General features: G+C 43.4%; 1 protein-coding gene across 1 annotated transcript in view; it reads right to left on the reverse strand.

Annotated features, from left to right (window-relative positions):
• Window positions 1-12,699: 12,699 nt before the first annotated feature.
• LOC311236157 (uncharacterized protein) overlaps window positions 12,700-17,383 on the reverse strand; it is a 31,459-nt gene continuing 26,775 nt past the window's right edge. The window contains exon 7 of the mRNA XM_084323782.1: window positions 12,700-16,176. Within this exon, the coding sequence (XP_084179908.1) occupies window positions 16,009-16,176 (168 nt within the window). The 3' untranslated portion in view covers window positions 12,700-16,008. The remainder of the gene's footprint in view (window positions 16,177-17,383) is intronic.

Raw genomic sequence — 17,383 nt, forward strand, 5'->3', positions numbered from 1 at the left:
TACTTAAAACTGATACATGTCCTATTGAGATCAACCTCTCAGGCACTGTGAGAACTGTACCGCAGACAACAAATTCCAATTGAAAACATAGAACCTGTCGCATTGTAGTAACGATTTGCGGTCAGCCTTTGGAGTGACAGGCAGTTTCTGTATACTGTCATCCAATGACACAAAGGGGTGGGGGCAGGGGGGTTGTCCCATGGGGGACTTTGAAAAAACAGTTGCTTGTTATCCCCATTTAAAGCGAAATCAGATTGCAGGCCTTTTCAGGGCAGGCTCTTTGTATGTCTTCCACAGCTATGAAACCTTCCGTGTCATTTAATGGGTTCATGGCCACAGGGCAAGGGTTGCAGTTTGTCCTTCCTGCAATTAGCATTCACGGTTAGCTTAGCAGAACTAATGCACCACATCTTTTGGGCTCAGGTTCCCTGCGCCTCTGGGTGACCGCGGGCGGCTTTGGCTGAGTCTCGTATCCATTTCAACCTGCTTTATAAGCTGTTATTGGCAAAAATCCCCTGAAGAATACCATTTAAAGCCATCTATTCTCTCCCTCTGTTAACTGTTGGCGTTACATTGTTCCTCTCATGACAAAGTAGAAGGCATAGATAAACTTGTGCATACTCCTCATAGATACTGTGTATGGCCGGGGGTTGAGTACATACAACATGGACATTGGGAGAGAGAAGCCAGAACTGTAAGTGTCATGCAGGACAGAGTAATGTCCCCTGTGGGCTTCCATTCTTACAAACACACCACACATCAATACAGGCCATTTCCTTTCATCATCCGTCTATTTTCCATTCACTACTCAAGCCCCACATTCCATATTATAACGGAGAAAACAAGTTTTTGCCATTCCTTTCTGTATACCTCCGGTTCGCTCTGTGACATCTAGGTCAAGGTACTCTAATGGTATTTTTTGTAACGGCACAGGAAGACTTAACACCCGCACTATTGTGGGCCGGTCCTGAGCCACGGTGATCCCATGGGTCTTAAGTGACATTGGTGCTAAAATAAAGAGCTGCTCCTCTGCGATTAGCTTTCCCTGTGTTGTGTGTATATATTACATAGATCTAACACATGTAAGGTTTGTATAGGTTGACCACAGCATTGTACGAGAACTATAGCAGGTTTGAAGGCTTATGGAGGATTACAGGAGGAGTATATGACTTTTGCAAGTGAATATATTCAAGATTCAAGAGGTTTATTTGTCACATACATACCAGGGCATACAGTGAAATGCGGGTGGTCATGCCCGCTTCGATTGTGCAATAATACTAATAATAAAATAGACATAAAAAAACAGACATAAGATGGGCATGATAAAGTAGACATGCTAAATTCCTGAGAAGGCACTGGGTCCTATGTACACTACTATACAATATACAGTTTTAACTCTATGTCATTATGCTATACTTACTATATCTAAACTATATTATACAAGAACCACATCGGTTCTACCTTAAAGTGACCTTTATTTTCCTCGCCTTTAAAGTGACCTTTCCATTTAGTTTAAAGTGACATTTTGTCTAAAGCGATTGCAGCATGTGTGTTGTGTGTGCGTATGTGTTTGCGCATGTGTACTTGTGTGTGGAGTGTTCAGTATTCTGATGGCCTGGGGGAAGAAGCTGAGCCGTAGTCTCTGTTCTTGTTGCGTGTGTACGTAGGCGCTTGCCTGACCGCAGCAGCTTGAACAGGTTGTTGTTGGGGTAGTGGGGGTCTTTCATTATTCTGCAGGCTCTGGAGTGCCCTTGCTAAGAAGGGCACTCGCACGGATGCTGACACCCACGCATGAGCGGGAAAAGCCTGCGAGTGCATCTGTCCCCCATCTGGGTAATGTCAGCTATATTGATTTCAATGGACAATGGTTGAAATAAATAAAAATAAAAATACTTGGTGACCGATTTGAAAAGTTATTTGAGAATTCAGGTCATTGGCTTCCTGTCAACCGATATGCAGAGTTTCATCCAAATTCGATCAGAACTTTAGGAGTTGTGACAGACAGGAGTGATTGCAATACCGCCTCACCAGTCCTTTGTGTGTGTGGGTGTAAAAATAGATAGAATTATACCAGAGGTAGTTGAATTTTGGTATTTAATTGGGTGGCAGGTTGGTTAGGGATGCCACCTGGTAATCAAAGGGTTGCTGGTTTGATCCCCAGTACTGTCCAGGCAAATACTGCCGATGTACCCCTGAGCATAGGCTAATCTCCGATGTAAACGTGTACCAACCCCCTCCAAGGATAGGTATGGAAACGTAGCTAATATTAGCTAAAATACTGAGATATGACACAATGGCAGTTGTATGCAATATGCCATTGTGGTTGCATCAGTCCTACATACATACAGTACATACATAGATATAATATGACAAACAACCTTTTACTAAAATTATTGTTAATTCATCATCTTAAACGTCCAATCTGATTTTTTTTTTTATAATAATTGGGAAAAATGTTAATGGTAATATTTGGTGAAATAGACCTATATTATGCTTTATGATGGGTTGAGAATGCTCCAAAAAAGGCATATTCCTTCTACATGTCAAATTCCTAAATAATGCATGTGTATATATCCACATTTATATGGTCAAAAAAAGATCACATATTGGTAGATTTGATAACTAGTTATCACAGAGATGGCATTGGAAGTAGTAGATTGTATTGTATGTATTTGACCTCTAACTCGTAGGGGAAAATCTTTGCTGTGGAATGTAAAATACATTTGCCATTTACAGAGCAGACATTGTGTCTAAGTGATTAGTGACTAATAGTGCATTACTGGTCGGGTCAGTGCAAAATCAATGACGCAAAGAGAGGTACTTTCATAAACAAGATTTTGATTATCGGACATTATTAACATTTCTGAATTCAATGGAGTGGAATAGAGTGTCGTCCCATTGATCTGAACACAGATTAAGTAAACATAATGTGAATACAGGGATCAATGTATCGTATGATCTAGTGGCACTTCTGTATCCGGAGTGAAACTCAGGGCCTACTCAAAAGCCCGGCTCTAATTCATCATTATCCACACATTATATTATTATTGATGGCCCTCGCCTTAGGGCTTAGGCCAGTCCATTTGTTTTCAGATTTGTGACAGGCGCCGGCATGCTGGATGGAGGTTTATTTTGCAGCGCGCCAGAAGCGTTGTACCCAGCTCCCTGGTTTATATATTGATCATCATACGTCCCCAATAATCTGGCGTCTGTCACATTTGACGACGTTATTTGGAGCGGGTCAGAGGACAGGACTAATGAAACTGTTTGAAAGATGGATGCTGGTCTGCACGGTATAAAACCTTGCAAATAGCTGTCGTAGAGGCCACGCATTTATTCACACACACACACACACACACGCACGCACGCACACTAATGTCACTGATGGTGTTAAAGGCCCAAGTGGTGATTTTGTTTTTACCATTTCAACGTGGAGTATATTATCACACATTTAAATTTACCTTTCTTAACCCATTGTAAATGTGACAATAGATCTGTTTTATGCCTGTGTTTACAGATGTTACATATATAAACAAGCATATTAAAGCCACAAAACGCTGTGAATACAATTCCTTACTCATAATTACCTATCGTCTACCTCAATGAACGAGAAGAATGAAAACGTGTTTCGTGGTGGTGATCCTTTTGTTATGTTGTTATGGTTGGATCGCTGATTGGGCCTTTAACGGAGAAAAAAAGAAAAAGATGAGCCAAGTACTTGTTCAGAGGTGGTCCAAAACCAATGCATATGGACCCCCCCCCCCCCACACACACACAAGAAGAAAAAATACATAATACAAAAAACAGCATCACATCAAGCAAAACCCACAGAACAAAAAATTGGTTTGATAACAGAAAACTAAAGAAAAAGGCTGTTGTTTTAAGGATGATGAAGAGAGGAGCGCAGCTGCAAGAAGCAAGAGGAGAATGAAAACAAGTTCTCGCCACGTGTGATGATAGTCTCATGTGTCTACATTAGTGTAGACAACAGAGATCACAGATCCGTATGATGAGAATCTATTACAAAATATAGATCTGCGCATTTTATCACTATCAACAGCCTGGTTTCAGCCCTCTTTTATTCAGCTTTCTCATCATTTACGTGCCCCGAGATCAAAATGTAGACGGTTATGTTACATAAAGATAGATGTGTATAACGGACGACAATCACCTGCTAGGTTAGAGTCTCTAACACAGTGCTGGAAACGAGACGGTAAATTACTTTTTCTTTTTTCTTTTTGATCACATTTTATCCTGTGGTTCAGTGAGTCAAGCCATAGAGATGAGGTCTCCAGCAGCAGGCGTGAAGTGAGCTGTGTGTGGTTGTGAATACGCTGCCCTCCTGCATGGCTAATGTGTCCCCACCTCAATACACAGAGGGAGAGAGAAAAGACTGCTTGTACGAAGCACAAAAAGCCCTGTCTGCCGAGGGCACGCTCTCCGTCAGTAATTAGCAAGGAAGCTTCATTTCATTCACAAGTATGATGCTTTTGAGAGATTCGAGAAGCAGCCATTCTTCATGCACAACACCCCGTCTAGTATTTCACTCATGTACCCTTTTTCTTTTCTTTTATAAATCAAGTCTTTCTCTTGTCTTTTTTTGTACACACTTTAGTCTCTTAAAAACGAAGGATTTAATAGTTTCTAGATAAGGCTTTTAGAGTATTCAAGACCTCCATTTGATGGAGGTGAGGCAATAATTGAATAGCTTTTGGACCCCCCCCCCCCCCCCCCCCCCCCACACACACAAGACTCTTTGGAAGCTTTGGTGCCTTTGTGAGATGCTGGTCATGGAGGTCTTTTGACATTTTAGTGTGAAGTCCCATCCCCCTTTCATCATCCTACAATGAAAATTATAATAAAGACCTGAAAAATGGAGCTGCACATTTTTTTTTGCCACAGTTCAAAAGATTCTTTCAACATTTCATCAATGCTTTACATTCTCATAAGTACTCTTAACCCCATGATAAATCCATTTCGGATGAATTCTGCTGCTAAGAAAGGCATCAGGCAAGGGGAGTGATCCCTATTCCATCATACAGGTTGGGTGGATGCATCATCTACTACTGTATATTCCGTACATTCATTTAATGGCACCTATGTTCCATGGTCATTGCCATTTATTACGTTGTATTAGGGCAGGGTGATACAAAAGAACAAAACAATATTCATATGGACCTTTTTGATATCAATATATTATCACAATATCTGCTTAGATATGGACAATTTTCAATGTCTATCATGCTAATGGGATGTGTGATACAGTATGACACTGATTATTATTATTATTATATATAATAAATGTAAACATATATTATTATTTACATTTGTGAGTAGCCTAATATAACTTCACATTTGCCTTTAAATGATACATTTTCATATATCATTGATTCACAATATGAATAAAACATGATACAAATAACACAGATACATAGATGATGAACGATAAATACTCCTTCAAAACCGCACCTACTACGGGTGGCTGCAATTAGAAACTGGCCCCGGTAAATGTCAAAATCGCCCACCCCCACCCACCCAACCCCCTCCAATGTACAGTTTCTTCCCCTTCGGATGTATATATTTTTTTATGATCTCTTTTTCTTACACAGTAAGAATGTCTTGTATGTCATAAATGTCTTGATGAATTGAAAATGGAGGACCCTGATGTAAACAAGATGAAAGTATTTGTCTGGTCTTCATCCTCTAGCAGTTGTTAGTATTGAGCCGTACTGTATTGTATTTAATTTGTACCCATTCTGCAATCTGTTAATAAAGTGTTCAATCAATCAATCAATCAATCAATCAAAGATATATTGTCTCGGACCTGAGCTGCGATAAGGCAATAATGCTGCACAATCCTAAAAGTATGTTTGGGAGAAATGTATTGGTTAGGCTAAGCCTAAAACAGATGTGTATATCAGTGGTGGGAGTCAAACTCTGGAATTCTCTTTATAATGAGTTGAAGTACTGTACAAATATTTTCCAACAAAAAATACTTTTAAAGACAGAACAATGAGAACATATGAACAGTATATACATTTCTCTGTATCTGATTTAATACATTTTGTTTAATTTTTTTCTCTTTTCCATGCATCTGAGGCTCGTGACGCAGGTTTTTTAAATTTATTTTATTTATTTATTTTATTTGGGTATCTAGCAATATTATTATTACCGTTATTATTGTTATTATTAATGGTCATATTATCATTATTATAATAATTATGGTAATGCTTATTATATTATTATTATTATATGGTATGAAGCTGTAAGGTGCACTTGAACTGACCATTATGTTACCTCATTCACTGCCAACAACGATTAAACTCGTTATTGGCCGCCAATCGTTGAACGGCAACAACGAGTATACTCGTTATTTGCTTGTTATTTCTTTTATTCGATATTTCCATTCATTATCCATCCAGGGAGCCTGGTGTCATCATGGGGCTGAGTCTGAGATAGCTAAAGTGCAATACCGGCCGCATCCTACCAGGCAGCGGTATCGAGCACCATTTGAAACCTTGTGTATTGGGCTGTGCCACACGCTAAACGCTCTGGGCATTCTTTTTTCGGGACCCCCGATTAACACTATGCCGTCCGTCCACATATATATACGTGTTTTGAAAAAGCGCGATGTGGACCAGAGCCACGAGTATATACGTGACGAGTTGTTATTGTTTTATTCCATATTTATAACGGATCTTAGGTACCCGATCCACTACCAGCATCTTTTCACATATTTGATTTTCGAAACATGCAGTACCGGCCATACCCGCTTAGGGGCGCCATCGCTCCACTGCAGTATCAATGTGAATTAAAAAGAAATTAAAAAGTACAATTCTGTGGGCGGATCATAGTTCCTTGATCCCAGCCGAACATCCTCCATCTTGGATCAGTTTGGCGAGCGGTTTTTTCAGCGTGGAATAATGGGATTTATGATTAGCCAATGTGCATATCGATCTACCAGAATCCGATGACTGGTGAGGAAATGCTGCCGGCGATCACATGGCCTGACGGTAGGATAATATTACCCCAAATTACAGCTGGATTGGACATTGTTTTATAACGTAACGTGATCGGTCAATGAAAATGCTATATTGAACGCACACTGTATTGGTAATCAATAATAGTAATCGGCGTTCCCCGCCGCCCCCATTTCATCCATAGATGCTCTGTAATAGTCCGGATGCTACGCAGTTTGTTTTATTTCATTCGTATATATACAGCAGAAATGGCGTTTGATATAACGGCGCCAACGTTTAGCCTATTATCTAGCTCCCGGGAAAAAAGACGAGACGAAAAGTGGGATAAACCTTATATTCACGACGCTATAAAATGACAACCAACTGATGGATTTTTATTTTCTTTAAGCCATTATGAAGGCACGGTTTATGCACTCAAGTGACAATGAGAATGGACAGATAGCAATACTATAAATGATATATAAAGCTCTTGGAAAGTACATTGGTTTGTTTACAATCCGCTGTCCTCTGAGGCCTAAATCCATAGGCCGCGCCGGTCGTCATAGTGTTAATTACGCTGTGGTGGGTTATGTCGTGGGCCATATGGACATACGATCTACCAGATGGCAATCAAATAATTGGAATATTCTTTTTGGAATCCCACCGGCCACAGGTAAGAGCAATTTAACGTAATTTTCAGCTTGATTGTGCCTTGTTTTCATAGCCAACGCCCTGGTCATTGTGCACTCTACCCCCTACCGTTGGTCTTGGGCTGGGCTCCGCCCATACTCGCAAAGAGCTTTGAGTGACAGTCACCCACAGTCTGCACTGGCAGACAGAGAGAGACATAGAGAGATAGAGGGGGAGACTAATTAATTTCGCCGCGGGGGGCATAATCCCACGGGACAATGCATTGGTAACTTGTTTCAAATGAAAATATATACCCCGTGAATATTATTGCACGGATCGGAATATGCGTGGGAGTGTGCGTGTGCGCTATAATATTTTGCAACAGGTTGATGTGACGCAAGTGCCAACAGAGAGAGCAGAGAACGAGCAATCGAGAGAGGGAGAGAGACAGACAGAGAGAGGGAGAGAGAGAGAGAGGAGAGATGCTCAGAGAGCGCGCGTGTGTTTCCCCACACACACACACACGCAGTCGGGAATGTGTGTAAATGCTCCGAGACGACTCAAGGGAGAGAGAGGAGAGATGCGTCCCGACTGCGTGTGCGTTTCCCCACACACAAACTCAGTCAGGAATGTGTGTAAATGCTCCCAGACGACTCGAGTGAGAGAGAGAGAGGAGAGATGCGTCCCGACTGCGTGTTTCCCCACACACACAGTCGGTAGTGTGTGTGTAAATGCTCCGTATCCCTCTCTCTCCCTCCATCTCTCTCTCTCTCTCTTGCTCGTTCTCTGCTCTCTCACTGTCGGCACCCGCGCCACGTCAACCCGTTTGAGGAAGTGTCAGTATTTCCACTCGCTCTGTTGTTGAGCGAATGGTTGATTGTGGGCGGTGACTACAACCAGGGGCTGAGATATGCAGATCAGTGCCTTATTCACGTCAGCAAAACAGTCAAATCAGAATGGCTTAGTTCAGTGGGGGAGGATCTCGTGACATGTGAACTGGACTGATAAGCCAAAATGAGAATTAGAGACACAGACCCCATTGATACAACCCTACATTGCTAGAAAACAATGCTAAACACTGGAAAAGGCTATTTATAAGACATGGGACCTTTAAAATAAATATGAAGTTTGGAAGGGGGCAGGAAACATACGTTTTCTTCATCCTGCTCCTTTTCGCCCATGGGTGTATCATGTTAAAAAAATAAAATGTTGGTGATATTGTGCAAAGATGAACTGTACCCCCATGTACGAAAAAAAATAAAATGAATGAATGAAAAAGCTGAGGGGTTTGAAATCCAGATAACTGTCCATCATTATGATAAGCAGCGTATACTGTATGGATACATTTCTTAATTTTTTAAAGATATTTTCTAAAGATATTTTAATTCAACAGCACAGTATAGTGTGACAGGTAATGTTGGGAAGAGGGGCGGGTCTTGGGCTGGATTTGAGCCCAGGATGTTGTGATTACATGATGCCTTAGCTTGATGAGCCACTAGGACACCTCAAACCCCGCCCTCGATCCTCCAATCACAACCAGTGCTTCTCTCTGGAATTATGGACAGTTATCAATGAAGGAAACTATAAAGGCTATGGTGATTTACTCATATTCATTCTGATCATCTATGGGCGACCTCCTCATCCCAGCGCAGGTCCTCAAAACATCAGGAAGGTTCACGTGAATGATAAACAAAGGCCAAACAAGCTCATTGAAAACGATATTGCGAGATGCAAGGCTATTTTCACCGTTTCCAGCACCTTTAAGTACCAGAAATGAAGTGTGCCGCTGATGGTTTGATTGCGCACAGTGTGTATGTGTGGTGGTGGGGGGCACGATCACTGCAGAAGACCTTCTGCCTGCTCCTCTAGAGCACGTTGTCTGTTTCCCCACTCGGAATAAACACGCTGTTTACAGTGGGGTTAGACTCTCGGAACAACCATTTCATTTCTAGGGCCCTTTACGTCAGAACAGGCTTCTCAGAAAACATTACAGCTAAAGAGAGAGTGTTGTTGACCCCTTCCTGGTCACAACCTGCTGTGGTCCCGCAGTGAGGGAAAAACAACAGGGATTCACGTGACGGGACCAAACTACTCCGTTTACACAGGGTTTGGTCGACGCTTCATTTGACGAAGCAAATCCATAGCGGTGTTCAAACAAATTCACTGGGAGTCATCCAAACATACGCTTTCCAATTCTGAAATAGTTATATACCTCTAAAGTTCCCACCAGATAATCACTGTATTTTTCTGAGAAGGAAAAAAAGCCATGTCTTCATTGACTTAAGAAATACAATACGTGGGCTGTACCCCCATGTACGAAACAAAATAAAATGAATGAATGAAAAGGCTGAGGGGTTTGAAATCCAGATAACTGTCCATCATTATGATAAGCAGCGTTTACTGTATGGATACATTTCTTAATTTTTTTAAAGATATTTTCTAACGATATTTTAATTCAACAGCACAGTATAGTGGTGTTCAAAATAAAATAAAACAGACTTAATTAAGAAATACAATACGTGGGCACGGCTGGGTAGTGCAGTGGTCTAAGCACTCGCCTACCACCGCAGAGACTCTGGGATCTAATCCAGCTGTCAGCGGTACCTCCGGCTTGGTCAGTCGTCCCTACTAACACAATTGGTAGTGTTAGCGGGTGGGAAGCCGGTGGGTATGTGTATGTCGTTGTAACCTGCGACTCCTACTGTTCGGTCAAGGCGCCTGTTCAGCAGGGAGGGGATCTGGGGGAAATAGCATGAACCTCTGCACGCGTTACGTTCCCCCGGTGAAACTCCTCGCTGTCGGGTGAACAGAAGCGGCTGGCAACTCCACATGTATGGGAGGAGTCATGTGGTAGTTCTACACCCTCCCCAGCTGACAGTGGGGCAATGCGCGCAATGACCAGGAAGGGAATTGGCATAACGACTAAATTGGGATGGGTGAAAAATACAGAAAAGCCCAAAAATTTATAGAATAAAAAATGTAAAATAAAAAATACAATACGGTGGCACAGTGGTTAGCACTGCTGCCTCACAGCAAGAAGGTCCCCGGTGGGAGGCTTCCTGTGTAGAATCGGCATGTTCTCCCCGTGGTTGCGCGGGTTTCCTCAGAGACGTGCATGTTAGGCAGGGACTACGGATGAAAACTAGCCAACTCTGGTGCATTTAAATTGCTGTAGAAACCGAATGTCTTGATTGATGTGCATTGTCCCTGGGTAAAAAGAATAAATAAATAAACTTAAACATAACATTACGGCACGGGGGACTTTATTGAGTCTGTGGTTGTAACAAAAGAGAGCAGGTTTCTTGCTCCTACACATATGGCAGCTGAGAGAGGTCTGTCTTTTATTTTTGTCCAGCCTGCTCTATAGTTCAAGTGTCCCGTCCAAAGAAAAGGTCAAACCAGTCACATGGCCGGACAGGACCCCAGGGACCAGTACTAAATGACCTTCTCCATGGCCAGAGGTCAGGGTCAGACACCTGGTCTTAACACAGGGTTAAGGCCTTTAGTTCTTCCCTTACTGGCCAAATCCTTACCTATGTTCATCCGTGTTGGAAGGTTGAACCTCAAAACATGTTAAGTGGTATATTTTAGTAGCATGGTAGTGGTCTACCTCAACACTGGTACGCTACAAAAAACAGACCCAAATACACACTGAGCGAGTGTTAAATGTACTCTTATAGAGTCAAATATACACAGATTAAACTAGATATTTTATAGTGCACACTTGTGCTTTTAAAGAATTGTTAGTATTGTATTGTACTACTCGGTTCTTCAATATCCGGTTTTCCCCTTTTAACAGAACCCTCATTGATCCAGCTTCCTGAGGAATTCTGACCCGGATCGGCTTACCTTGTTACCTTGTCACACTGTGTTCTGGTCTGATCTCCATGTCGATTTCCGCCCGGCGTCCCCTCCCAATGGCCACCGCCACCCCACCTGACAAAGAGTCCCCTTTGTCCCCGTGGCCAGCCATCCGTCCCTAATCCCCCGGCCCTCGACCACGCTTGAGACATCACGCAAGCTTTCAAAGGCCCGGGTGAGCCGCTGATGGACGTCCTCCATCTCCCCAATGAGGCTTTGAAGAAGCCATGTGGCCCGCTGGCGATAAATGACATGGAAAGTGAGGTTCCCCATTGTGGATTATTATTTATATGTATATATATATATATATATATATATATATATATATATATATATATATATACTATGAAGAGTGGGATGGTTGGTTAAGACTCACAGGGAATCGACCATGTGAAATTAAGGTCACTGGAATGGTGTTCATCTTTATTTCCACAATAAAATAAATTTTATTCTTCCATCAAATCATTTTATTTTGAACACCAAAAAGTACAAATAGATAAATACTATATAAAAACGTAATACATAGACGAATAACATAAACATGCTTAAACCGATCAAGCTTACGATCATTCCATTCAAATTGCCTCGATACTGAAAGTGCTTGAAGTATTTTAACACAATTACAGATTAATTATGTCAAAGGGTATTATATGGCCAGAGTTAAATCTGCATGTGCCCATCGTTTATTAAAATCATTGCCTGAAAGTTCATAAGATGAATGAACCCCAGAACATAGACATCTTTTCAAGTGTCAAGTGATGTTCAGCTTACAGGCTCTAGAATACCAGCCTGATCTTGCATAAAATATGAAAATAAAGTACCAATCGACCACAGGAAAAAGATACATATTGTACATTACGTTATAGCCATAAGTAATATAATATATATATTTTTGTATTGATCTTTTTCCCCCTCCATTTTCCTCCGATTTTCTCCCATCCCAATGTTAGTCGTATGCCAATTCCCAATCCCCTTCCTGGTCGCTGCGCACTTACCCCCCACAGTCAGATCATCTGGGAGAGTGGAGGCTATCACGTGCTTCCTCCGACACACGTCCAGCCAATCAACCGCTTCTTTTCACCTGGCAGTGCGGATCCTCCCTGAGAGGGCGTAGCGTGTGGAAGGATCACACTATCCCACTCAGGTCCTATCCGCGCTTAGCAGGCGCCCTGACCGAACTGTAGGAGTCGCTGTTTACAACGACCCGGACCCACCCCGCCAGCTTCTCCCACCCTCTAATACAGCCAATTGTATTAGTGTGAACAGCCAGCAAAGCTGGTGACAACCCCACAGCTCCGGGGTTGGTGACGAACGCAATCTCCGCTACGCCACCTAACCGCCCTGCCATAAGTAATATATTAACGTATTCACGAAAATGTACAATGTGTAGGTATTACAAATAAGTACATATATTACATATTCAAATTAAAATGTTTAACGTCTTCAGAAAACCTTTGAGCTCCCCTGTTTGGGAACGAACCCAGGGTGCTCACATGGGAGGCAAGTGCCTTTACCTCAAGACTACAGAGACGCACTTTTCCAATAGCCTCACCCAAACCCTAACCTTAACCACAGTGTTACCTTAAACTATAACCATCGAAGCCCTAACCCTCTATCTTAACCATAACCGCTAAATGTTAAAACTAACCATCATCGGGCGGCTGATTGGCACAGTGGGCAAGGTGCTCGCCTCTAACGCAGGAGATGCTGGGTTCGAGCCTTGCTACCGGCTGGCCGGTCGTTCATACTAACACAATTGGCAAGTGTTAGAGGGTGGGAAAGCTGGTGGGTGGGGATTGGACGTTGTGGACAGCGACTCCTACAGGTCGGTTTGGTGACGCCGGTGCGGCGGAAGCAGGAAGTAGCAGGGGCAGCGTGAGCCTCCCACGCGTTACTCCTCGCCACTGAGAGTTCGAGCTGCTGCAGTGATAAGATGCGACAGGCTGCCTCCTCGTGTACCGGAGGGGACACGTGATGCAAGGCTTCTGTCCTCACTACAACCGACCAGAGGGAGGCATAGTCTAGCAACGTTCAAGACAGGGGAGGGAAGAATTGGATATACGAAATTGGGATGGGAGAAAAATAGAAAATGGGGAGAAAAAGTGGATAAAAAGAAAAAACTAACCATCATCATAATGTAGCATTGCTGTGTTTGCATCAGGGTGGGCGGTTAGTCTAGTAGCGAGAGCACTCACCAGTGATCCCAATCATTGTTGGCTCGACTCCCAGTCACAGTGTTTGTTTTGGACTTTTGCCGATACGAAACATAAATATATCACTTATACATGACGTAAATATATGACTTATGGCTATAACATAACATACATTATGTACCCTTTTTCCTGTGGTCGATTAGTACTTTATTTACGTTTTGTGATAAGGTCGTGTTGAGAATACATGTGTTGAGCGTACAGACTCTCTCATGTCCAGAGAACACTTTAAAGTTGGCAGGAGAAATTAATTCATCAATCAAATGATACACTAAGTCATACATATGAGCTAAATACACACCCATTCACCCAACCAGGCTTAGCGTTCAGTAGAAAGCTATCCGGCTGCAAGCTAGCCTAGCTTAGCACAAATGAATGGAAGCAGAAATGGACCACTAGCCTAGTGGTTCCGTTCCATTCCACAGAGAGGAAGTATCTATCTTCTCATCCGACTCTGGAGAAGACGGTAAGCGCATTTTTCACAATGTTGGCGTGTTCCTTTAAACAAAATAATAAAATTACATTTAAAGAGCTACAGTCTCCTCAGAGCTACCAGCCATCCTGGAAATAGAGCATTACACCTACAAACATAAAAATGGGGGGTACTGCTGTTTCTACAACTGTCAAAGATTTGCACCTCAGGCAAATTTGTAAACAGACATTTGAAAACGTGAGGAGCTTGAGTATGGTGTAATGATGTTTCAGGTAGAGAGATGCCATGCAGTGAGATACCATCAAAACAGAGAGAGGTTTTACAATCGGATTAGCTAAAAAGGCACTGATATCTTGATGGAAATAACTTCATTTCAGCCACTACCAGGCACAGTAAATAGAATTGCTAGCTGTTAGCGCAGCTACATGCTCCGGATAACTGATGGTAAGAAAACTCACACAGACACAGAAATGAATGGCGCTGGTGACTAGAGCCTGTGCGCTCTTGAATATGCCATCATCCACCCCACCCCCCTCTCCAGCGAAGCGTATTAATAAAGCACCTTACAGTTACACCGTCTAAACAGCCGCTAAATCACCGTCCATTAAACCAATAGAGGCAGCAACTTGCCTAGCTCTCGTCGTGCTAGAGGCCACCCGTTTTGTTTTTACCGCCACAATTAACTCGTCGCACACTTCAAACCTGAACCTCGTTTGACACAATCAACCCACGTAGATGGCTAATGGCTGCTATAAAGTGTAGGCCAGCCCTGGTAATTAAAAACAAGAGAAAGTTAATCAGGCTAATTGTTTGAGCCATCTTCATTAACATAATATTGTCATCGAGTAAGATAAGCCGGTGCAGAGCGAGGTGAATGGGGGATTCTTTTTTACACAGCAAATGCTTGTGTGTGAAGACCCTCGAAGACTTGGACTAAATTAACAATGGGTGTTGCCAGGTCCATTTATAAATCAGTGAAATAGAGTATAGTGATGAAGACAAACAAAATACAAACAGAAAAGGCACTTTTCTCGATGGCCGAAGAGCAAAATCTCCAATCTGAAAAATGCACTTTTTTGAGAAAACGAAAACAAAACGTGATGTTTTCTAGCAGAATGCAATTTTTTAAGGATACCCAATACAATACACTGTTTTTGGACTATATTACTATATTATGTGTTAACAATACCAACCAGGTATTAGTGCCTCGCAGAGTGCAGATAGGAGGTTTTCTCACACTTTTTTTTCTTTTTTCTTCTTCTTCTTTTTCCGTTTTTCTCCCCTCCCAATGTTAGTCGTTATGCCAATTCTCAATCCCCTTCCTGGTCGTTGCGCACTCTACCCCCTACCGTCGGTCTGGGAGGGCGGAGACTATCGCATGCTTCCTCCGACACATGTGTACCCAGCCCACCACTTCTTTTCACCTGGCAGCGCGGACTCTCACTGGGAGAGTGTAACGTGTGGAAGGTCACACTACCTCCCTCCAGATCCTTTCCTCGCTGTGCAGGCGCCCCGACCGAACTGTAGGTGTCGCCGTTTACAACGACCCGAACCCACCCACCGGCTTCCCTCCCGCTGACTCTGCCAATCGAGCCAGTATGACGGCCGGCCAAGCCGGAGGCAACGCTGACAGCCGGATTCGATACCAGTGTCTCTTGCGTTGGTGACGAGCGCTTAGTCCGCTGCGCCACCCAGCCGCTTCCCACACTTTTTTATGCAGATAGGTTTTGCTCTTCGGCCATCGTTATAAATAAAAATATGATCCTATAGTATTTTACATAATGTACTCATCTGATAAGAGCTGGATAAGTAGGCTGGTTTGCTAGATTATTTTGACACTACATACTACGCCTGTGAGCTCTGTAATCAAGAATAGTTCCGTAACCCTACGGCGCTGATGCTGTGCAGACCCATCTCATATGCTGAGGGTGATGCTGTGAATGGTGCTGGCTTGAATCTTGGCGTCTACGTCCTCCCCACCGATCCGGAAGATCACATGGGCGTTGGACGGGACGGTGGTGGTGGCACTCAGGGGCTTGCCCAGCCAGCCGGGATCTCCGCGCTTATACATCTTCACGGTCACCTAGCGGAGGGGAGACAGTGGGACATCAGGATTATATACATTACACCAGTGTAGCTCGATGGCTAGACTCCCACTGAGGCCGCCCATGCTGAAAACAGGACACACACAGTCAGGGTTGCGTTGGTGATTTCAAAGCTGGTTGCAGTGTTTTAATGACGCCACGCGCATAAATGTTCCCTCGCGTACGCACAGACTAAAGACAATGCCTAATTGCCTCTACGAATGGAATGTAACACATTTCATTCACAAGTTTTGTGTGAATATATCTGAGAACGTATTTGAACACACCTGACGACCTGCGCTATTGTTATGCAAAGTAGCCAGGTAGGTACTTAGCGAGTTGGCGCATCAGTCGAGTGCAGTGCATTCCTGTGTGCATGCGCGTGCACATCCGTGCATGTGCGTGCTTCTGCTCACAGAGCCGGTTGCACGGCGTGCAACCCCGTCCCATGAGCAACGCACCCCTGCAGAGTGGCTAACTGTGAGTGAGTGCATTAGTGGCATTACCAGTCTATGAGGTACTTTGCATCTGATTACAAAGACAAATGCAATGCCTTTGTGCTGCCACTAGGGCCAGAGTGGCTAACCGTGAGTGAGTGAGTGAGTGAGTGAGTGAGTGAGTGAGTGAGTGAGTGAGTGAGTGAGTGAGTGAGTGAGTGAGTGAGTGAGTGAGTGAGTGAGTGAGTGAGTGAGTGAGTGACATAGCCGGTCATAGAAGTGCTTTACATCTAAAAATGTATGCAGTCATTCCATTGTAAAGCACTTTGTATCCCTGTATTAGAAAATCGCTATAGACAACAATAAAAACTGAGCTCATGGTTGTGGCATTCAAGGCCCTGCTCCGGAAGGTTGGGGATCTCACCCTCAACATAGACGGCTGCGCCATCTGCCCATCCCCAAAGGTCCGCAACCTGGGCGTTATCCTGGACTCCACCCTTTCCTACCAAGCCCATGTCAGTTCCGTCACCAAATCTGCCTTCTTCCATCTCAGAAATATCTCCAGACTCCGACCATCACTTTCCGACTCCACAGCTGAGACCCTCATCCATGCCTTTGTAACCTCCCGCCTGGACTACTGCAACGGGGTCCTGTCCGGGGTCCCAAGCAAAACCCTGGACAGGCTCCAGTATGTTCAAAATTCAGCTGCCAGGGTTCTAACCCGCACCAAACCCTGGCAGCACATCACCCCCACCCTCATCCACCTCCA

This window comes from Notolepis coatsorum (genome assembly GCF_963971535.1).
Source record: "Notolepis coatsorum genome assembly, chromosome: 10".
NCBI classification, from domain to species: domain Eukaryota; kingdom Metazoa; phylum Chordata; class Actinopteri; order Aulopiformes; family Paralepididae; genus Notolepis; species Notolepis coatsorum.